The 23,950-nt window shown below is 39.5% G+C and overlaps 1 protein-coding gene across 2 annotated transcripts in view; it reads right to left on the bottom strand.

Moving 5' to 3' along the window:
* Nucleotides 1-23,950, bottom strand: part of USP24 (ubiquitin specific peptidase 24) — a 129,079-nt gene that overhangs the window by 31,641 nt on the left and 73,488 nt on the right. For both annotated transcript variants that reach the window (XM_080654491.1, XM_080654490.1), the window contains exons 32-46: nt 21,176-21,273; nt 18,289-18,384; nt 17,937-18,165; nt 16,852-17,011; nt 15,991-16,146; nt 10,593-10,663; nt 9,818-9,978; nt 9,239-9,300; nt 7,968-8,159; nt 6,880-6,997; nt 4,671-4,815; nt 2,391-2,510; nt 1,870-1,995; nt 1,115-1,213; nt 160-242 (exon numbers count right to left, since the gene is read on the bottom strand). In XM_080654491.1, the coding sequence (XP_080510617.1) occupies nt 160-242; nt 1,115-1,213; nt 1,870-1,995; nt 2,391-2,510; nt 4,671-4,815; nt 6,880-6,997; nt 7,968-8,159; nt 9,239-9,300; nt 9,818-9,978; nt 10,593-10,663; nt 15,991-16,146; nt 16,852-17,011; nt 17,937-18,165; nt 18,289-18,384; nt 21,176-21,273 (1,916 nt within the window). The remainder of the gene's footprint in view (nt 1-159; nt 243-1,114; nt 1,214-1,869; nt 1,996-2,390; nt 2,511-4,670; nt 4,816-6,879; nt 6,998-7,967; nt 8,160-9,238; nt 9,301-9,817; nt 9,979-10,592; nt 10,664-15,990; nt 16,147-16,851; nt 17,012-17,936; nt 18,166-18,288; nt 18,385-21,175; nt 21,274-23,950) is intronic.

Below are 23,950 nucleotides of genomic sequence, written 5' to 3'. Positions count from 1 at the left end.
ATTTTAGAAATTGAAAGCAAAGAAATGTAATTCAATAAACACTTAATAGATCCACTGAGATATCTGCAAGTCTCTCAACAAATGCAAAGTTCATAACCTACTAGAAAAATCACTTAATTATAATAATCATTTTTTAATGTTAATGATATCTTCACTAACCTGTGAGGACAGTCTTTACAGATTTTCTGATCAGAATAGATGCCTTGAAAAGTATTCTTAAAAATTTGGTCTCTCCCCATTTTCTGTTGGAATAATAAAAAGTTAATAAATTTTCAGTTGACACACCTAGAATTTATAGGTTGTTTACACAGAATTTTATTTAGAACTACTAAGCTAAAGCACAGATGTCAATGCAACCACCAGAATAAAAGAAGTCATCTCGGCAGTTTAATCTGGGAACTAATGAAAGGATTATAACCCATCAGAGTCACTGTTACGAGTGATGATAAAAGGTGGAGGAGACAGGTCAGTCAGAGTTGCTGACAGGACAGCACTCTCCAAGACCGAGATTCCTTTTCCCCACGCACCAAGGCAGTACCGACTCTCCACAATCTTTTCTTTTTCCTTGCAGACAATGCTATAAATTTATAAGTTATTTAAAAAACATGCCTACCGCTGAGAAGAGAGGCACATGTTGGCAGTTATGAGAGGCTGTCTGTAACTTAGAAGGCAGTACCATTTAGGAAGTCTGTCACATGTTTAAAGCTCTGGGTTTAAACATCACCACAAACAACTTTTAATCTAGTTAGTTCTTTTGTACCCTTTGCCAAAGCAAGACAGCTCTGCATGGGGCCACCAGTGCTTACAGCACTTCTCTGAGGCCAGGTTACTTTAATGCATACAGGTAAGAGTAGGCAGATACAAATGATTATTATTATGGAGTATAGACTGGGAATCACGTATTTTATCAAGTGTTAAATGAAGTAAGAAGAAATCTATATATTTTAGTGATCTGTATAGATGTTTTGATGTTCAAACCCATAAGAAATGACATATAGTTGTTGTATGCAAGATGATCAATTTCTGATTTGTCAGTTTCACAGCAGTCCCAAACCCTAAACAACTGCTCTTATACTACTTTGAGGGGGTTTAGGGAAAATAAAACTTTGTCTACCTTGAGATATTCATCCATCTGATCAATGAGGCTAGTGAAGAACTCATATGCATCCTGTTGTTCTCTCACATAAAGTTCTTTGTTCCACATTTTGAAAATCTACGTAACAAGAATTAAATGTCGTTAAAGGAAAAGTAGCAACTTCTGAATATGATTTTAAAAAAGGATGTAAAAGAGCACTTAATGCTTCTAAAAACTAAGTTCACTATTAGGATGCAAACGTTTTTACTGAAGTGAGCTGAGATTGTGTTCAGCCACTCATGCTTTTCTCTGGTCCCTTTGCAATCCTAAAAAGTCTATGAAACCACAGGACGAGAGCCAAGGCCATGAACAGAGAGTTTCTCTCTTACAAACTAACTCACCTATGGGGGAAAGTACAAGCTACTCCTTCCATGAAACACAGAAAAGCGATGTTAAAAAAGCATGTTCTTTATTTAGAGGCATTAGTGAAATTGGCATAGGTGCTTAGGAATGAGTTGAATAAATACTTCACACAGCTAAAATAAGAATCATGAGAAATATCCAAAGTAATTAAGATTAGCAAATCCCTAGAAATTACAAATGACTATTCGAACATTCCAATAACTTGAAATCAAGGACCGATTTCCAGAATGGTATAGACAACTCTTCTGTAGGTTCTGGCAATGGGATTAATCTAGAATTAATAAAGACAAGAGACAACTATCACTAGAGAAAGAATGTAGCCAAACTCCAAATAGTCAACATCTTTAAATCTAGAGTTACTGGTGAAATACCTTCCAAAAGTTCTCAGGTACATAATACTGCAACTTGCTTTCCATCAAATGCCCAAACAGAGACTGCACTTGGTAGAATACACTATCATCTGGATTGTCAGTGTCGTCATCCACTGAAAGTAACGCCTGAAAAGACATAAAGTATAAAGTTAGAAATATTTAACTGTTTTACAGATAACCTTGACTTATGTACGTGCAAGTCCATACATTGTTCTTTTAGATGCTACGTGTTTGAATGTGACTGTAAAAATATTTCTGAAATACTAAAAATGTTAGCAACTTAAATAACTTAGGAGTTCAAATATCACATAGGTCAAAACCATCTGTCAAACAGGAAATATATTATTGCAGCAGATGTATAAAAATGTGGGACTACTCTAGCATTATTTCAGGAGCCACTGAAGAATCCTTAAGTATTCTAATTTTAGTAAACCCCAAATTGCACTATATGAATGTGGAGCAATTTTCAGGCAATGTACACATTACTTATCACAACCAACAGGAAAGAGGAAGGAAATCACCTCAGGGAGACCAGGCTGCATGTACAGCTGCTGGAAGACGGCGTTCATGTAACAGGTGGCGCCACCATTCCTCAGACCCACAAACCCTGCACTGGACCTGCTGTCCACTGGGGGGAGGTACTAGGAAGGAGAGGAGAAACAGGAGAGAATTAGTGTCTGCCATCAGCACACGTCCTCATAGCTCTAATATAAAGAGGAAAGAGATATACTCAGATTTATCCTTCCAGCTGTGAGTCAAGCTAGCAAAACATGTATTCATGAAGTAGCTCTGCAGATGCTGACACAATTATAAATATACTATCATCTCAATGTTTCTTTTTAGTTCATAAAGTACACAGCATATAAGCCAGAAACTATGCCAGGATTCGAGAGAGAGCTCAAATGTACCCTGATCTCAAAGGAGCTCACAATCTAGTAGGGTAGATAGGCATTGATCAAGTAAATATACTAATACATATTTACAAATTGAGGCGATACGCTGAAAAAGAAGAAAAAAGGATTAGGGTTCTATGAAGTGTTTACTCTGCAAGAATCCTGATCAGGCCCATCTAGATGGTCAAGGAAAGCACATATTCCTTCTCTTCCTTTCTGAGAAGGGAACACTCTTCTACTCAACTTCCTCTAATAGTCACACAATTAAATAAACAGGTAAATGCCTTAGCGCAGGCGTCCTCAAACTGCAGCCCGCCGAGGACATTTATCCGGGCCACCGGGTGCCGCTGCCTGTCCTGCTTAGCAGCCGACTCGTCCCGGGCCTGCAGTGCGCATAGGAATTTGTTCATAGTTTTTTGTTTTTTTTAAAACTATAGTCTGGCCCTCCAGCGGTCTGAGGGACAGTGAACTGGCCCCCTGTTTAAAAAGTTTGAGGACCCCTGCCTTAGCGTTTCACATAAAGATGTTTGTAATAATGTAGATCCCAGTGCAGTGCTTAGAAAGGGCATCTTGGATAAAGCTCAACATGGCACTTCTCCAAGTGGAAAGGTATTGTAATGTCATTCTCTCAACTGCTATTACAGCAGAGTCTCTCGATTCTAATGCCATGACCAGAGCCACGTTATCTGCAAATACAAGTATCTGTATCCATGTAATACCTAACCAACTGACAAGACCCTGTTGATCTTTTGAATGGAAAGGAACATATTACATATGTTTTATTAACATTCAACATACACTTAGAGCAGGGTGATTTCTAAGATCTAATTACCACTGTAATTTACTTGTAGTCCAAAGCATAGATTAAAAAAAAAGTTAAAAAACAAGAAAAACTAGTTTATAACAGTGCTAAAAATATAAATATTTATATAAGACATTCTTCATTATGCTGCTATAATTCCTGATTTATGAAAATAAAATTTCCATTTTAATCTGATTAAATACATGTGAAACTATGCATCACATTTTACTCTGCAAGTGCTATTTTCTCTATTTAGAATGCCTGTTCCCACTTCCTTTCCTGCCTACACTGTATGTTTCATAACACTCAGCTCAAATGACTGTGATGTTAGTGGAGAATGTACAAGCAGCTGTACAAGTGCCCTCCCACTCCTTGTCTGGTACTCCAGGGCACCCCAACTTGCTTCCCTCTTGCAATCCCAACATATAATGTGCTGCTCCAGGGCTCCACAGGTTTGCCCACAGCTGGACTGATCTTGCCACCTTGCTTCAATGGGCTCACAGTCTTTAAGGCTCTATTTTACATTTCACGTTTTCTAAGAAGTCTTCCAAAACACCACCACCTGGTGGTAAAGTGTCTCTCTGTTAGTAGAGTGTTCCAAACATACCTCTATCTTAAATTTGATCCCATTATATTGAAATTACCTGGTTATGGGTCTGTCTCTTCCATTATACACTGACCTTGAGGGCTGGGATCAATCTTTAGTTTTGAGCTCCAAAAGCCCAACACACCTCTTAGCAAATAGTAAACTCAATCAATCTTAGTTGAATTTAACTGAACAAAGACTGCAGTGTGACAGAGCCAATGCTTATTTATCTCTAGTGTCTTGCCAAGCATAAATGTACTCAAGAAATAGGTTGAAATGCTACTTTTTACTGAGAGTAATTATTAACTGACTTGAAAATGTATCCTCTTTAATTAATTAAAAGGGTACCATTTAGTAATACATCATAGATTTTAGTTGACTTGAGTATATAAACATGATAAGTAAAAGAATAATACTGACTTTCTTTGTGATTAGAAAAATGAAAACATAGTTTTAAACATTCTATGTTTAGGAGACCACTCTTTAAAAAATTAAGTGCACCAAGGTCTAGAAAACGTACATCAAACTCCTTGGTAAGAGCAGGGTCCGGTTGATGATGCATAGAAAGTAGTTCTTTTGTAATAATTTGAAGATTTGAAGGTGAGCTATCAGCCAACATTACAAGGACTTCATAGGCTGCTAATCGGCTATTCACTGTACTACACCTAAAAATAAAAGACACAAGTCCATTAGTCCAAGTCAATTTTTGCAATGAAAGTACAAGAGCTGCAATTCCCCAAAGAATTAGGTTAAGTGAGGTCTGCTGGCAGAACTCTAGTAAATCTAGTGGGCAGTGCTGACTTAACAAAGGCAGAGGCCATGAACTACTGGAGGGATGAATATGGTTTAGGGCTAAATATCTTCGTGGCCTGATGATGAAGTAGCAAAATCTGTCACGTATGATTCCTGAGTATTCTTATCTATAGGATATATCAGTAAAAACAGAGGATAGTCTGAAAATTTTACCAAAATCACAACATGGAAATAACTATCTTTCAATTAAAGTAGATAGCAAGCAAGGTTTCTGTAGATATCACGCTGAAATTCAAATATCTAAAGGGCAGAAAAAGAAAGCTATGCAAATCAGAATAGATGCTCATAAACATTTTATATGTGCCTACAGTTAAAATATCAACTAATCAACTTTCCATTTAGCAGAAAAAACGGAGACAAAAATACATAATTTGCTCAATCAATATGTTTAAACTGCTCACCTTTAATGATTATAACTTCGGGGATAAATAGGAATTTCTCACTCTCACCTATGCCAACCTTGTGATACTATGATCACAGGTTAGGAAGGATACACAGAAAAGAGGACATCCAACCTCTGAAAGAAACACTTAGGAAGGGGAGTGTAGAAGATGTGATCAAGAGGGGCCTGTGAGGCTTTCAGATCAGCACTGAGCCGGCCACTGAGGACAATGGCCATGGATTTCTGGGTTGCACAGGACAAGTAAAGAATGAATAAGAGGTACCACATACACAGCCTAAATATTAAGAAGTTCTTTTGCTGTTAGTGTGATATGAAAATGGCATTACTGTGAAAAGAGTTTCTGTGTATTTTAAATCTCTTTCTGGCTTTATGGAAAGGTGGGAAAACGCTGGGAGTAATTGTGATGAACACCATTCGGTGCACTGAGGAAAGATGAAACAAAATGTTTCCTTTTCTATTCAAGGCACTATATATGATTTAAAAAATAACTCCTTGTGGATGAAGGTTTTACTTTTAATAAAGATAAAGTAAAGAATTCATGAATAAAAATTTCTGTAAAATTGAAAATTTATTTCCTCTGTTCGCTAGAAATTAATGTACTCATATATTTCTACTGCTTTAATAAGACTCCCATGGAGTTAGCACCAAATCTTCTAGCACAGATTGGGCAGGACTAAAGATTGGAGTCACTCAATCCTGAGGGACACTCCAAGAGTCCTAATGAAGGCTTCTTACCTAAAACACATTATGCTAATAAGGGATCTCTAAGTAGAGAAATATTCCCACATAAGACTCCTTTAGGATTCCATAAAATATTGATTATGCCCTGCCCATTTCATTAACCACTGAATTATGTGGGAATTTTTCCCACTGGTTAAATGCCAAATCTTCAGTTTCCTCAGGATTACTCAATTAACTCTCGTTTTCATGAGAATAGAACAAAGTTAGATTCAGAGCAAATAACCTCCTATCTTTAAGAGTATAATCATCACCCACGTAGGGTTAGCATTACAAAAGGATCTCCCACATTTCTACCCACAGAAACTAATACAAAAGTTGATTCTAAAATTACCACTGTAATCAATCACTAACAGTTTTAATTATCAGGAACAGTCACTACTCAGCAAATCTCAAGTTTCATGCACTAAAGCACCTATACTTTTCTTATAGAAGAAACCCTCAAGACTCAGAACCTACTGACTTTCACTTTGGACTAAATCCTGACAAATTCAGTTTCTCTTTGAATTTGTTACTGACCAAATTAACCACGTTATTACTTATTCTCTTTTGATGAAAATAATGGTACCAGCATACTTGCTCAGCATGTACTATGTGCCAGGCAGGCTTTATCCTAAGTCTCTTTACATGCATTTCTTTGGATAGTGGATAATATCTTATAAGCTATGCACACTCACAAGATAGAAGACAAACTCCAAGTTAAGAAAATCTTTTTGGACTAATGTTTTGAATTAGAATTTTTACCAAAACTGAACACAACGTGCATTTTCCATACTTTGGATGAAAGTCCTGTTGACTGATGGCGGCACTGCCAGCTGGAGAATGACTATTTAAAATAATTCTAGAAGCTCGGAAAAGGAAGTCATCTAACAATGGTTTAATGAGTGATGAACCTGGAATAGAGCATAATATTCATGTTGAGGATGAACACATATTTTAATTCAAAGATCCTGTCTTGCACTTCATATCAAAGGCAAAGGCACCTAAGCCACCCAATAGCAGGGCATTCAGTTTAGTTTAATGCTTAATTTTTGGCAAAGCTCTTGGGGTAGAGAGGTGGGGATGGCTGGTAGGGTCAGGGTACAGGATACAAAGAGAGACAAGCAAGGGTACCTTCCTTTATGAACTTACAACAGAGTGAAAGGAGTCAAACTTTCACTTTAGAAACACACAAATGCCAAGTACACCACAAGGTAGATGGTTTGAGTAAATAATTCTAACTTTGGGCATAGGGAATCCCCTTAAAGGGTTTTGAAACTTTTAAAATCTTGCCTTCATTAGATAAAAATAATTTGCCCTTCTCACCCTGGTTTAGAATCACTCTTTTCTATGTATCCCCAGCAGCTAAAAAGATATTTTTTATAGAGCTTAGTTTGTGTGATAAATGTGAAAATTAATGTTTTGATTTGTTTCCTGAATACAATTATAATACTTAATATGTTTGTACAAATTACATATGTAACTCAGGAGACTCATCCATCTTCTAGGGGTAGTGGTTGGGGGCTGCCTCCCTAGAAGAAAATTACTCTTAAAAGAAGTAAGGTATACAACAGATTATATTTTATAAAATACCTAACAGCAAAAAGAGAAAAACCTACTTTGAATTATAATTTTTACTTGGTATTAAGAAGTTATGTGATCCAACTCTTTTGAACACTATAAAATTCCCTATGTAGTTTAGTGACACACATAAAATATACCTTAAATTTGTTAGGCATTAAGCCAGACAATTTCCTATTGCCTGAAGGGCCAATTTTCTATGCAACACTTAGCACCTATCTTATTTTCCTAATTACACACAATACTATGGCAGGAACTGAAAATGAGGTATTCTGTCACATGACAAGATGAAGCAATAATTACCAAGCATTTCTTTTTCTGCCCCACAGAGTGAAAGAAGGGTCTTAATGAGCCGTAAATGTCCTGCCAGTAAGATGTTGTCTGCTTCACTGGTCTCACATTCAGCTGTGCGATTAGGTTCAAAGTTATCCAGCCAAGTAATCTCATCTTCAAGCATGGTAGCTGGGCTGATTCTTAACTGCTCCATTTCTGAAGCTAAGAAAAAAAAAATCAATTTCTTAGAAGTATTTCTGTTCATGGAGTCAAAATCCTGAATTAAAGCAAGCAGAGAGACATCCCAATCTTTCACTTCATCAAACTCAAAAAACAAACAAGCCCTGTCATTAACAAATTGCAGGCTATAGCTACTACCTACAGGACTATGACAGCTCATGCATATTCGTTCCTTCCTTCACTCACTCTCAGTCATAAACAAAACATATGTTGAGTGCTTCCTCTGTGCAGGTCACTATGCTACAAGCTGGGGATATAAGATGAAAGAGACAATCCTTGTTTAAAAGAAGCTCCTGGTTTGGTGGGAAGGAGGGGTGGAAGGGTATGAGGAGAGCCAATGCTCCCACAGTGTTACCTACGCCTATAGGGGGCAGAGTTCTGCAAAGGAAAGAGGTCAACAGCATAGTAGCAGAGTTCAGGATTCCAAACAATGTGCCAAACTCCAGAGAACTGCTCCCCTGACGCATATTTCACTTCCCCTCCAAACAAGGATTTAAAACAAGATTCCATATTGGAAGTTGGGATTGGGTAGGAGAGGAGGAATGATTATGCTCTACTTTCCCTGCACTATAAGCCACAAGCAAGCAGGGTCCCGGATGAGGAGGTAAAAAGGGATACTTCAGGGTCAGCCAGATCTGGACTGGCACCAGATACGAATCCTGTCTACTTCTGTCACTCACTTCTATTACTACCAACACATCTCAATAGACATTCCCTCTTTCTTTCAATAATCAACTTTTGAAAATGATCAGAATGGACTATACTAGAAAGACTTCTTAATAGCTCCATATCAGTGTAATTAAAGTATAAGCATCTTTGACAATTTTTAAAACCAACAGATTTTCTCAGCATATAATAGTTGGAAACATAATAGAAAACTGGCACATGGGGTTTAATGCTATTTTCAGGAAAATGAAATTCAACTTCAAATAATAATTATAATCTCACTTATATCTAGATACATTAAGTCAGAATTAGAAATGTCCATTTGGCTTTTTTTTTCCTTCCCACCCCCTCGAATCTACTCCCCCCATACAAATCAAAGTTAGACATTTACTTACTTGTCAGATCATCTAATAATTGGCACCTCAGATCAAAATACTCCATACATTGAGATAATAGTCTAAAAAACAGATTTCAATTATTAAAAAGAGGCTGATTTCAAAATAATTTTCCTTATTATAAGAAGTTCATAAAAACAACTGAGACTTTTCCTAGCATAAAATAACTACTTTTACATTAATTCAACTTCAATATTTTAGCAAGAGGCACACCAATGATTTTACCAATACAGATACACATAGGAGTTGTGAAGTATGCTGAGCTGAGAATGTGACACTCAAGAGAACATGAGCAGTGTGACCTTTACACTGTGATCTGGCTTGAATTGTTTCAGGCTCTTACCAACCAGGTAAGGTGGAGGTGGGAACTGGGGGCGACAGAGGAGAAGAAAGCCTGGTATATTCTAACTCTCCAGTCCTGAATGGGGAAAAACACTGAAATGCCCTCTTTCAGACACAAATGCTAGAAGAGGAGAGATTCTTCTGTCATCTCAATAATGCACAGTGAACTTTATGGGAGCAGTACCCAACTCATTATACTTTCTGTATAATGTGAGCTTTCTCATCTTTATCACATACCTCTGATTGACTCCTCTCATAATACTAGTTGGAGACCAGAGAGGCAGCTGAGCTGTGAGAATCACGCCTAGAAGAAACTGATTTGGCTTCTGTACATCTGGATGAGTTGAAGTATCTGTCTGACTAAGAGTATACAGTTGATCACAGGCAACACGGCGAATCTGGAATTAATTAGTGGCAAAGAATATCCATCATCCAACACTTAAAGATTGCTTCAAAAATGATTCTCCTTCAAAGTCTACACTTTGAAGGATACTCTAAGAGTCCAAGTATTTAAATCATTAATGGTAAAGTTTACATTGATTAAACCAGGATTAAAAACAAGTGTGTTCTGGGAACTGATTTCCCAAACCATTCCATTATTCTATTCTAATCAATAGATTTATAACTTAATATAAATGAAAATAAGAAAAGTTAATTTTCAAGGTCATGTAAGACAATCAAAATTATAAAATCTAGTGAAAGTTCATGGCTTGAAGTTGGTCTTGATTTTGACCAACATGTTGATGCTTAATGCCAGCTATGGGTGTTAAACATTGGCTGTAATATTTTGTTTGTAATAAACAAAAATCAATTTTAGGAATAATCTCTTAATGTTTTTAGGGATATGGAATAGAAAGGAGGGCAGACAGTCCAAACGGTCACTTTGTATGATTCCCTGAGAGGACAAAATGTCATTCCTTCTGTATTCTCTACAATGTTACAGGTACCCAGAGAGCCAAAGACAGAAGAGGACCAAACGGGTTTTTTATGAATTAATGTAAACAATCCTTACCTCAGCACTTGGCGATCCAAGCAGAATATCGATGATAAAATCAGCAACACAGGGCAAGTTATAAAAAGATGCTAATGATAAGAATAAGGAGAATTGGGGGTAAAGGGAACATTAAGTTAGGAAATATATTTTCAAAATTTCATAAATTCTGAATAATTTCTTAAGCTTAACTGTAACAGAAATTCATCTCTTCTACATGGAATCGAATTCTGAACCTTGGACAACTGCCTCAAATGCCTGTGAGCAGGATCATCTTTTTGGTTTTTTTTTGGTTCAGTTCTTTTTATTTTTTTTTAAATAAATCTTTATTGTTCAGATTATTACAGATGTTCCTCTTTTTTCCCCCCATAGCTCATCTCCACCTGGTTCCCATCCCACCCTCTGCCCTTACCACCACCCCCCACTGTCCTCATCCACAGATGTACGATTTTTGTCCAGTCTCTTCCCGCACCCCCCCCACTCCTTTCCCGCCCGAGGATTGTTAGTCCACTCCTTTTCAATGCCCCTGATTCTATTATATTCACCAGTTTATTCTGTTCATCAGATTTTTTATTCACTTGATTTTTAGATTCACTTGTTGATAGATATGTATTTGTTGTTCATAATTTTTATCTTTACTTTTTTCTTCTTCTTCCTCTTCTTTAAGAACACCTTTCAGCATTTCATATAATACTGGTTTGGTGGTGATGAACTCCTTTAGCTTTTTCTTATCTGTGAAGCTCTTTATCTGCCCTTCAATTCTGAATGATAGCTTTGCTGGGTAGAGTAATCTTGGTTGTAGGTTCTTGCTATTCATCACTTTGAATATTTATTGCCACTCCCATCTGGCCTGCATAGTTTCTGTTGAGAAATCAGCTGACAGTCATATGGGTGCTCCCTTGTAGGTAATTAACTGTTTTTCTCTTGCTGCTTTTAATATTCTCCCTTTGTTTTTTGCTCTTGGCATTTTAATTATGATGTGTCTTGGTGTGGTCCTCTTTGGATTCCTCTTGTTTAGGGTTCTGTGTGCTTCCTCGACTTGTAAGTCTATTTCTTTCACCAGGTGGGGGAAGTTTTCTGTCATTATTTCTTCAAATAGGTTTTCAGTATCTTGCTCTCTCTCTTCTTCTGGCACCCCTATAATTCGGATGTTGGTACACTTGAAGTTGTCCCAGAGGCTCCTTACATTATCTCCATATTTTTGGATTCTTTTTTCTTTTCCGGTTGGGTGCTTTTTGCTTCTTTGTATTTCAAATCTTTGACTTGATTCTTGTGATCCTCTAGTCTGCTGTTAGATCTCTGTATATTATTTTTTATTTCAGTCAGTGTATGCTTAATTTCTAGTTGGTCCTTTTTCATAGCCTCGAGGGTCTCATTAAATTTATCAGCCTTTTTTAGAAAATTATTGGAAAACCTTATAACCGTGGTTTTGAACTCTATATCCAATCGTTTGCCTTCCTCCATTTCTTTCATTTGTGACCTGTTTCTTTGTCTCCGCATTTTCGATGCTTCCCTGAGTTGATAAGAGTGGCTTTGTGTGCTAGATGTCCTGTAGGGCCCAGTGGCTCAGCCTCCCCAGTTACCTGAGGTGGACACTCTTGGTGCACCCCTTTGTGGGCTGTGTGCAGAGTCTTGTTGTAGTTAAGCCTTGATTGTTGTTGGTATCACTGGGAGGAATTGACCTCCAGGCCAACTGGCTGTGAGGATCAGCTGTGTCTACGCTTGGAGAACTTCTGTGCTGGAGACACCCTTATGAGACAAGACATGCAAAAGCCTCTGCGCTCAGCTTAGATGGGGTGGACTCTCAGTGCGGAGCAGACAGCAATGGCTTCCCGTCAGCCCTGCCCTGATAGGCCCGTGTCTCAATGTCCCGTGGTAATCGCTGCAAGCACCTCTGAGAGAAAGCCGCCCTCAAGTTCCCCCCACTGCCAGACAGTCCAGTTTCTTCCCAAATGAGTCTGGGTCCCCAGAGTCTCGCCCAGAACTGGAGTTCAGAGCAGTCAGGAACTTTTGTCTCCCTCCGGATTGAGAAAGCCAGCCACATACTCAGTTGCCAGCCCTCTCCGTGCGTGGGCCTCCATACCTCTGCCTTCTGCAGCTCCTCTGAGTCTCAGTGTGCTTTTCTCTTTCCTTCTAGTTGTAGAATTTCCACTCAGCCAGCCTTCCTGTGGTTCTGGATGATGTCCGTTTTGTCCTTTAGTTGTAGTTTTAAAATTGTTGTGCGAGGCAGCAGTTTAGGTGTTTACCTATGCCGCCAACTTGGTTTCTCCTGAGCAGGATCATCTTGGTCATTTTTATACCTTCACATTTTAGTACAATGCCTTGCACATACCAGTCACAGAATAAATATGTCTTGTGTTGATAAACTAGCAATACTTGTAAACTATAAAATATACCCTACCACAAACTTAAATAATGATAAAGAAGCTGGAAGAGAAGTTATATATTTTTCTTTGAAAATTAGTGGCCCGGTGCATGAAATTCGTGCACGGAGGGGGTGTTCCCTCAGCCCAGCCTGCACCCTCCCCAATTGGACATCCCCCTTGCAATCTGGGACCGCTGGCTCCTAACCACTCACCTGCCTGCCTGCCTGATTGCCCCTAACCCCTCTGCCTGCCTGCCTGATTGCCCCTAACCCCTCAGCCTGCCTACCTGATCACCCCTAACCTCTCTGCCTGCCTGATCACCCCTAACTGTCTCTGCCTGCTTGCCTGATCACCCCTAACTGCCCTCCCCTGCCAGCCTGATCTTGCCCGCAACTGCCTCTGCCTGCCTGATCTCCCCTAACTGCCCTCCCCTGCTGATCTGATCTCGCCCCCAACTACCCTCCCCTACTGGCCTGGTTGCCCCCAACTGCCCTCCCCTGCCAGCCTGATCTTGCCCCCAACTGCCCTCCTTGCCAGCCTGATCTCACCCTCAATGGCCCTTCACTGCCAGCCTAATCTCGCCCCCAACTATTCACCCCTGCCGGCCTGATCTTGCCCCCAACTGCCCTCCCCTGCCTGCCTGATCACCCCTAACTGCCCTCCCCTGACGGCCTGGTTGCCCCAACTGCCCTCCCCTGCCGGCCTGATCTCGCCCCCAACTGCTCTCCCCTGCGGGCCAATTTGGTTCCGATTGGTCGGTTTCTATGCCAGTCAGCGTCAAAAGCTCCACCTCCTAGGCAGCCATTGGCTCCTCACAGTTGACCCAGATTTGGTTCTGACTGGTTGGCTTCTATGCCAGTCAGTGTCAAAAGCTCCACCTCCTAGGCAGCAATTGGCTCCTCACAGTTCACCCAGATTTGGTTCTGACTGGTCAGTTTCTATGCCGTCAGCGTCTTTGGGCCTATCTCTGGGCCTGATCAGAGAGGCGGGGCTAATCAGCATCCTCCATGGAGGCCCAGAGAGAAACAGAGGCGCGACTGCTGGCAAAGCCCGGAGAGAAACAGAGAGGCAACGGCTGATCAACAGCTGCCATGGAGGCTGTGGATTAGACCCTGCCTCTCTGTCCAGGCCTCTCTCCAGCCTGATCCACAGTCCCCTCGGCAGTAAGTGCTGGGTAGCTGCGCCCGCACTGGCGGCAGTCAGTGCTGGGTCACCACGGCAATCCGGTTGGTCGAGCCTTCGGTCGGTTGTTACAGACCCTGGGTTTTTATATATATTAGGATACCTCTAAAATTAAACAACTGTAGAAAAATTGAACTAAGTACTATTATGGCCTATGTTCAAAAGTATGTCATGATTCACACTTCTCATATATAAACCTTCAAAAGCGTTCTTGTCAAAGTAAATACTTTGGAATACCATTGCAATGTGACAAATCTCTAACCTTTTCTATATGTTTGTCTTATATAATGAACTTAGGTGGTACAGTAAATACATAATGATCACATCTATATAACAGGCAGCCTGAATCAGTAATAACAGTGAAGAATAGAGCCCCTATGTATTGGCACAATGTTTAAAAGTGAAACTTTAAGACTTTATCCCTGAATAAATAAATATTTATTGAGGGCCTACTATGCACTGGGAAGTGTTTGGGTGCTGGAGATTCAGTAGAGAACAAAATGGACAAGAATCTGTCCTGATGGAGCTAACAGCCTAGTTGTGGAGGGGGTGAGGACAACATGACAAGTAAATCAACTGTATTATTTGTTATAAAATGATAACTGACAGAGCAAAAAATAAGGTGAGGGTTTTAGGTAGTGCTGGAGTTTGAGGGGAGTGTTGTGATTTCTCTAAAAGGTAGTCAGAGAATGTCTCACTGAAAAAGCAACATTAAGCAAGGACTTGTAGGAAATGAGGAAGAGAGAGTGATGTAGATAGATGGCCAAAGAAGATACCAGGAAGAGGGAGCAGCCAGTGCAAGGGCCCTAAGGCAGGAATGTGCCAGGGTGGTTGAAGTAGTACAGTCAGTGAGGAGGAGAGTTGGAGAAGGTGAAGGCACACAGGTATCAAGCAGGTAGATTGTGTCTGGCCTTGAAGGCCTTAGTAAAGATTTGGCTTTTACTCAGGGTGAACTGAGAAGCCACTGCAAAGTTTTAAACAGAGGAGTGATAGGATCTAACTTATATTTAAGAAGGTCCACTCTGCTTACTGTGTGGAGAATGAACTGTAAGGGTAGAAGCAGGGAGATTAGTTAGGGCACAATGGCTGTGATTCAAGTAAGAGATGATGGCAGATCAGAGGGTAATAATAGTGTAGAATCAAGATATAGTTTAAAGGAGGATGTGCGGACAGCTTCGAAGTGGGGTGTGAAAAAAAAAATTGAGGATGACTCCAAGGTTTTGGCCAGAGCAAAACTGCTGAATAATTAAGTTGGGAAAACTCTCGGCTGATATGGGCCAGATCGATAGTTCAGTTCTGGACATGCTTAGTCTGGAAAGCCTATTGGAGTTCCAAGTGGAAATGTCAGGGATATAGTCCAGGCTGGAGATCCAAATTTAGGTACCAGCATATAGTAGAAATTGAAAGCTGTGAAAATGGATGAGCCCACAGTGATGTAGGACCGAACCTTGAATGTTCTAATACAAAAAGTATGATTCATAACAGCCCCACTTTGCTAGAGCCAACAATAAAGTTAAAAGGGCAAGTCTTAAATTTCATAATTTTTAAGTGAAGTCATTATTGATATATAATTCTAATTCTATAGTTTATGAACTATATCTTGGGTTGTTTTAATTCCCCAACTTGACAGTAAGCTCCTGGAGGGCAAACATACTGCTTTTTATAACACTCACTAGGGAACCTTATATATAGAAGGTGCTCAATAAATGCTTGCTCAAATCTAGCACTATTCTTGCCTATTCCACATGCCAATGTGCCCCCTCTTCATTTCTGTAACATGACCTTATATCTATAAAGGCATGTAAGTAATTCCCAACAGAAGCCTGGCCTTTCCCTAAAGGAGAGGAATCACAAGCAAGCCTCCTGCATACCCAGTTGTTGGCTCCGAAGCTGTAGGCAGGTAACCAGGAGAGACAGAGCCTCTCCAGCAATCAGGGAGTCTTTGGTGGACACGGACTGCTGGCGCACACAGATGCCGGCGTGCAGGGCGACTGGCTCTCCTTCACTTCCAGAGCTGCAGTTGCTTCCTGGAGAGGGGCAAGCAGAAGGTTACTATGGTCCTACAGGACCAGTGGATCTTCTAATAGCCTTTTAATGTGTTCCCCAGAATCCTCAAGTGAAATTAAATAGTTCAAGAAGATACTTTGGTCTAAGAAATAAGAGAGACTTAATCACTTTATATGACCCTGACTGTTTTATACATAGTTTATGGGGCAAACTAATTTCAGGTGATAGAATAGCGCAATTTTGGAGCCATGAGGAAGTCTTTCTGGGATGTTAAAAATGCTCCTTATCGTGATGTAGATGGGTTATAATAATATGTAAAAATCCTGTTAACATTTCTGCACTTTATTATATGTATGTCACACATCTTAAATTTTTTTCAATACTGAGGTATACACAAATTCATAGATTGAACAGGGAAACCAAATGAAGCTGAAAAGTAAAGCTACTTATAAAGGTCTAATAAATAAGTGGCTGAACCAAGAAAATGATTTTTCCATGTAGGAATCCTAGATAAATTTTTATTACAGATACAGTTACTGGCCTCATGACATTTTACACTGAGCAAGATAAAAACTGTTTGATTTGGTGTCCCCACTAACTCTGTGTTTATTATTTTTCTTAAATGAAGTATGACATACATATAGGAATGTGCAACCTATACAGAGATGATTCTGACAGCTATTTCTTGCCCAATGCTCTAATTACTTTAGCCTTTTTAACAGTACCTGAACTGCTGAGCCTGTTTCGAATTCCAGCAGGAAACAGAGAATTACTTTCTTTTATTGGTTGGCTACTCCCAACGAGGTCAAGTCGTCCTGCAGCAGCAGCCCACGACAGTCTCATGAAACAAGCCACAGTGGAAGTGAAATCATTTACTTCCATTGTCTAAAGAAGTATGGAAAGAGTGTTTGTTGTGAGAAAAGGCAGTACTGGAACAGATTCCATTGGCTACTATGACCTTACTTGTCTCAGTTTGTGAGATTCTTTCCCCCCAAGATCACCTAGAGGACCACCTTTTTAATGCTTCCATGCTATTCAAAGACTTTCAATATCTCTCTGCTACCTGTAAACAAAGACTATGATCTCCACGCTCTGGCTTTAAATTACCTGGCAACTGTTTGGTTTTCACCATTTCCCCCCTGCCCCACAATGCATTTTGGCCTGTGTGAACTGCCATGTGACCTCTCTCCCCGCCCCCCATAAGGCTCTGGTTTTCTCTAACTTTGCTCACGCCCTCCTTTTTTCTTGAACGACTCTCCTCTCTCCAACTCTCTATACTTTGCTCTACATATCTAATCCTAATCTATTCTTCAAGGCCTACCTTAAATGCCACCTCCTACATAAAATCATCCATGATGGCCACAGGTGAAGGTAATTATTCCACTTCCTCTGAAGGCCCATAGAATGTTTTGCCTTTGTAGTTTTCTTATAACACTTGACATTTTCTACCTTGAATTACAGTATTTCCACATGAGTGGTCTCTTTCTTATCATAAATTCCTTTAAGCTAATATTCATGTCAATATTCAATACTAGAGGCCTGGTGCATGACATCTGTGCACTGGGGGGGGGGATGGGCCCTCAGCCCGGCCTGTGCCCTTTAGCAGTCTGGGAGCTCTCAGGGGATGTCTGACTGATGGCTTAGGCCCACTCCCCGCAATCAGTGCGCGTCATAGTGACCTGTCGTTCCACCATTCGTCAATTTGCATATTACCCTTTCATTATATAGGATATCCGAATGGTCCTTCCCCTCAACCAGTTGTTTCTAAACAGGAGGTACTTAATAATTCTTGAATACAGAAATCACTTACTTGTATTGCAACTCGTGCAGCAGGGATGATTTCCTCCACCCTAATAGAAGACCTATCAGACACTGACAACTGTCGGTAGGATGACTTTTCTGGGGTACCACATAGGGACATCTGCCTGCTGGTCTGCCGGCTAACATTTCGGAATGGGCGAGAAGAAAGTGCCTCTATACCATCTTTGGCAATGTCTTCATCTAATAACGTGGGCATTGTCTGTCCAACAAGTAAAAATCTTAAAAGGAAATAAAAAGATAGACTTATTCAAACTCATTTCATACTACTTAAAATGATTGAATCGGTGAGAAAAGTAAAGTCGAGTATTGCCTTGTGAGACTAACACAACATACTGACATACCTTGCGAGTTGTAGACAGATAGAATAAACTCCCTGCCTTGTTTCATAGTCGACTTCTGATGGGATGGAGTCCCTCTGCATGACATTTACAACCAAACTTCAAAAAACAGAAATAAGACAGGATATTAAAGACTTCTATTTCTTTCATAAGAAAATTTCTGTAATTTAATTGCTAATTTAGTTATCCATCACTCAAAATTTCTACAAGATCCTTACATATAAAATGAACCATACAAATCTCTATCCCAATGACTTCTTATGATACCTACAACTCTTCTCATCCATTTAGAATTAGACTCTTTGAAGTCAAAGAAGGATCTCCAACACGGAGTGTTTGCATAGTTCCCTTCTTGCTAAACTGGCCTGAGCTCACTAATGTGAACTAACAATTCAAAAATATACCCAGAGTTGGTGTATTGAATAAGCTTGTTTTTTCATGGCACTCCAACCTGTATTACTACAGAAGCTTCCCAATTGTTCTTCCTGCTTCCATTCTTAATACTCCACCTCCAAAATATAGTCTCAAGAGATCAACCAGAGATATCCTTTCAAGATTAAGTCAGATCATGACACTCCCCCTCTGTACAAATCCTCCAAAGGCTTCCTATTTTCTACAGATAAAAAAGGCAATTTTCACAGTAGCCTATAAAATCCTAGATAACCTGACCTATGTCTGTAATCTCATGTCCCCTCTGCTGCCTGCCTCACTCTGCCCCAAACACACTGGCCTCCTGCTGGTCTCCGCAGACATCAGGTGGGTCCCACTAAGGGCAGTGGCTGCTCCTGTAGACATCTTTCCCCAGCAGATCACGGTCTCGCTCTATGCCTCCATCTTGTCTGTAAAATGTCTACCCCGTCAAGTAAAGCTTTCCCAGACCATTCCCTCCATCCCTTCTTGTCTTACTTTTCTCTACAGCTCTTATAACCACCTGACATACAGTTACTTTGCTTCTGCCTTTATTGTCTGTTTCCCCCTCTAGACAGTAAGCTTCATGAGGATATGGGTTTTGGTCTAATCTACTTGCTGCTCTGTTCATTGCTTAGAAAAATGCCTGGCACATAAATTAACTGACATACAAGAATAAACTGGAAGTAAAATGCCTTTATTACCATAGATCTGTAATTGGCCGAATAAACTGAATTAAGCTGTTGCAAGAACATCTCTACAATACTGAAGAATAAAATTATGTGTGCAATCGGCCTTCCACATGCTTGGGAATTCCTTCAGCTCTCTCTAGTTCTCCACCCCTTTATCTCTCCATGGTCTCACCCAATTTCTCTTCCCCTCAGGGCCTCTGAACATAACTTTCTTTAACTATCTTCAAGTTTGTTTTCACGCCTGGAAGAAATGGCATGCCTACTTCTTCCTAACGCAAATCTCCTTTCAACTGCAGAACACAGCCCCTCAACTGATCATCCCCTTTTCATCTTTATTCTTCTCTTTTTCATCAGCCCCTTCTGGTCTGCCTACAAGAGAATCAAATCTTCTACAAGTTAAAACCAAAACAAAAAAAGTCAACTTTTATCTTATCCTTCCCATCAAAGTACTGTCACCCCCTTTAGGTCACTCACGGTAAAGCAGAGACATCCACTTACAGATTCTACTTCCTAGACTTATCCCTGCCACTCAGCTCTGCCAACTGCTTATGCCCCAATGGCTGCAATTACACACTGATGGCTCCCCCAAATCTCTAGTGCCATTCTCCACTTCTCTCGAGAGCATCCTATCCAAACCATCCACTTCACATGACTCATAGGGATCTCATATGCAATCAAATTAACTTCTCTTGACTTCCTCTGTTTCCTCCATCTCCTTCCATGGTTATTTCCCATAAGGACTAGAGATTCACCATTTATCCTCTTTCTCAAGCAGCAATCATAGGGTCATTCTATAAATGTTCCTACTGTAGTCATATATCTAGTCATAAAGACTTGCCTATTATAACACATAAATGTCATTCTAACACCGCCCTAAATTTAGAACCTGTTGTCTCTTCTCTCAAGCACTGTCACAGCTCTGAACAGTTCTCCCTGAACTTGGTTTTTCCTACTTCCATTTTTCTCCAATGCAGGCAGAGTAACTGTTATAGGTAATTCCTGGCTTATAAACTTCCTGTTTTTCCATGGTCTACAATACAATGTTGGGATTCCTCAATGTGACCCTTCTTTACTTATTTCTCTCCCTTATCCTTGGCACTAGCCTCACCTGGCAACTATATTCCCAGGAGGGGCCATGTACTTTAGTGCTTCATTCATTCTCTGCCCCCCACCTCTGGCTCAGCGTGCCCCTGCCCTCCTTGTTTACCTAGGGAATGACTACTCTGACTACTTGTTTCACAACTCCCAGCTCAAATGTCACTTTCAGTGAAGCATTTCCTAATCTTATGACCCCAACCAAATTTAGCCAATTTAACCACTAGTTTCTTTCCTAACCTCCATTCCACCAAAGTGATTTTTATAAGCTTCTGTATTAATAGTTATAATAACTGTTAAACCATGAGCCTCTTAAGGGCAGGAATAATACCTAATTTATCTTTGCATCCTCAGAACTAATGCCTTCCACACATGGACTACTGGGAATCAAATTCACCTTAGCATAAACGGATGTGGGAATTAACAGAAACTGGTTTAGCCACTTCTTTCCTCTTCCTGATAATCCCCCACTACTAGAGAGGAAAGAGACGTGCTTCTCTAAGTTTTCCAAATAATCAAAAATCATAAAATAAATTAAAATATTCCAAAGGCTGAGACATCATTCCTTCTTATTATAAATCTCATAATGCTTCACATAATACCTTGTAGGAATAAGCCAGGCTTGGCAAGAGAAGTTAATCAAAATAATAGAATCATTTTCTGCAATTCATGTAACATTATATTGGGACACTAACCTCAAACCTCCTGCTTTGAGGAAGTTCTCACAGAAGGATTTTGCACAGTTTCTTGCCATGTCATCATCAGCTGTTGGCATGAGTTTGGAGCTTAGGACCTTGGAAATAAATGAGCACAATTAATCATCCCAACTTTTCCAGCAGAAAGAATTCTTTTACTAAATAAAATAATCAGACTACTCAAGTCACAATCTCTTTAAATGCTGCATGCCATTTTTCCACCTGGAAGTATAAGGAGGCTGATGTTTCACAAATAAATAATCACATTTTCCAAGTTCTATTTACTTAGCAAGAAACCAGCAAATGTGAATGTCTCTATCTCTCAGGCTTAGATAAGAACAGATGATATGCTAGATATGTTCTTTAAAAGGTATGTAAGTTAAGCCTGGCTGGTATAGTTCAGTGGTTGAGCATCGACCTATGAACCAGGAGGTCATGGGTTCAATTCCTGGTCAGGGCACATGCCTGGGTTGTGGGCTCAATGCCCAGTGTGGCAACCAATCAATGATTCTCTCTCATCATTGATGTTTCTATCTCTCTCTCCCTCTCCCTTCCTCTCTAAAATTAATTTTAAAAAATGGTATTTTTTAAAAAAGTGTATGTTAAGTTTTATAAAACACCCCATTTACTAAAAGTGCTAGATGAGTCCCCACTAATTACTCTAACTTCTTCCTACTTATTGAGCTTCTAGGTATAAGCTGAGGTACTTAACATGCATTATCTCATCTCACTATGCATGGCATATGTACATATTTAACTTTATAGGTAAAGGCTGTGACCTGAGAGGTTTACTGACCTCCCATCCAAGGTCACATGGTTAGAATTTAAATCCAGATGTATCTCACTTTTATAACACTGCTATACCTACCTAAAGAAAAGCTTAACTGAATATTTTGGTATGACGAGAGAATTGTTTCACAGAAATCATCTCAGGCATCTAAGTTTTCCTTTTGCCTCAGTTTTCTCATCAGCTAAACTGGGATAATAATTACCTTTACCAGAGGATTGTTTGGATTAAATAAAATAACGAAAGCTTAAGGTGCTTAGCATAAGCACAAGGCACAAAACATAAAGAGCTGGCTTAGTTATTATAATTTAAAAATTTTAAATAAAGACTCATTTTCTCAATTTTTCAAGGTTTTAAACTAGATGTAATTCAAGATCCTTTTCTATTCTAAAAAAATAATCTGCTCCTATGAACCTATGGGGTTCTGTGAGCTTAGATTTTTAATGTGAGATTTTTTATTTAAAATGCTTTCCTCCTGAGTTGCTCTTTGGGAAACAGTTTCGTCAGCCCTGATTCATGTGCCTTACATAGGAAAATGGAAATTCTCTGTGACTCTAATGCCTCTATGAGTGAGTGCTGACAGTCACATGCACAGACTCCCCATGCTTAATGGACAATAATTCAGTGGAAACAATGTGTTTCTCCAAAGCAATGGGTATTTGGAAGATCCAATCAGAAGTTTCTTAGTAGGCAAACTTAAGTTAAAGGTCAAAATGGGAGGAACTGAATCTTTCAGGTAATAGTAAAAGTAAGTGCTTTTGGGAGTGTTATGTTTTCTAAACGTTTTGTGTTGTCTAAAGCAAAAGAAAACCTACCAAAGGAATTCTCAGTTAACAGAAGTCCTAGAATTGTACTGGAGGTATTTTAATACTGAGTCCTTTGGTTCTAAGATAATGCCATCTAGGTAGTTGATGACAAGCTAGACCCATTGTTGGACCATTTTCATTTTCTAGGTGCTCTCAAATGTGGGTGTTAAGATTTACACCCTAACTTTTTTGAGACAATCATTCAAAAGCAGAAGACAAATCTGGCAGCAGTGGAAAGTTCAAAATTTATAAGCTTAAATTGGCCAAGAATTTCTAAGCAATTTTCTGTTTTGGGGTAGTCTACCTATTTTAAAAGTCCACATCATATAAAGATATGTTTTATTTTTAGAATATTCACGAAGTATTTTCTACTTTTAAATCCAACACATCTTTTGACAAGAGTAATTATTTTAAGGCAAATGTGAAATGTTAGTACAGTTTGGACATATAAGCAACAAGTAGACCATAAAATGAATGAATCTAATTATATACTCCATATTAGATTGTCAAATGAAATAAAAGTTGGAAAAAATGTCCAACCAGGTACCCATTAGTAATTATGCTTTATCATCATTCAAAATCTACTCAAGATAACATTAATTTGATAATTAAGGCTGCTTAGGTATTGCTATGGATTCTTTAATAACGAACTGCCTGGATATAATTTCCTAGGTCAAAGCAAGATCATCTAGGGCAGTGGTTCTCAACCTTTTTAATGCCACGACCCTTTAATGCAGTTCCTCATGTTGTGGTGACCCCCAACCATAAAATTATTTTCGATGCTACTTCATAACTGTAATTTTGCTACTGTTAATGAATCATAATGTAAATATCTGTGTTTTCCGATGGTCTTAGGCCCTACATCAGCAGCGGTTCTCAACCTGTGGGTCGCAACAATGATCTAGGGCTTTATTTTCTCCAGACCCAACATGCACAAGGGTCCGATCCCCGATCCTCCAGGAGCAAGACTGTTTCCACCTGGTCACTCTCCCACATCGCTTTGTTAATGCTTGACTTTCAAGCCTCAGCATATCCAGCCTCTTCCTATGTCTTACTCATAAGACCTGGGAGCAAATATCTTGTCTTTCCAACTCTGACCCCCTAACTATCACAATAACTTGTAGATGGTAAGTAATTCGTAAATGTTCCCTGAACTAAATATACTTGGAGGAGGAGGGTAAT

Source organism: Plecotus auritus (assembly GCF_963455305.1).
Source record: "Plecotus auritus genome assembly, chromosome: 2".
NCBI classification, from domain to species: domain Eukaryota; kingdom Metazoa; phylum Chordata; class Mammalia; order Chiroptera; family Vespertilionidae; genus Plecotus; species Plecotus auritus.
This window is presented reverse-complemented; position numbering and strand designations above follow the sequence as displayed.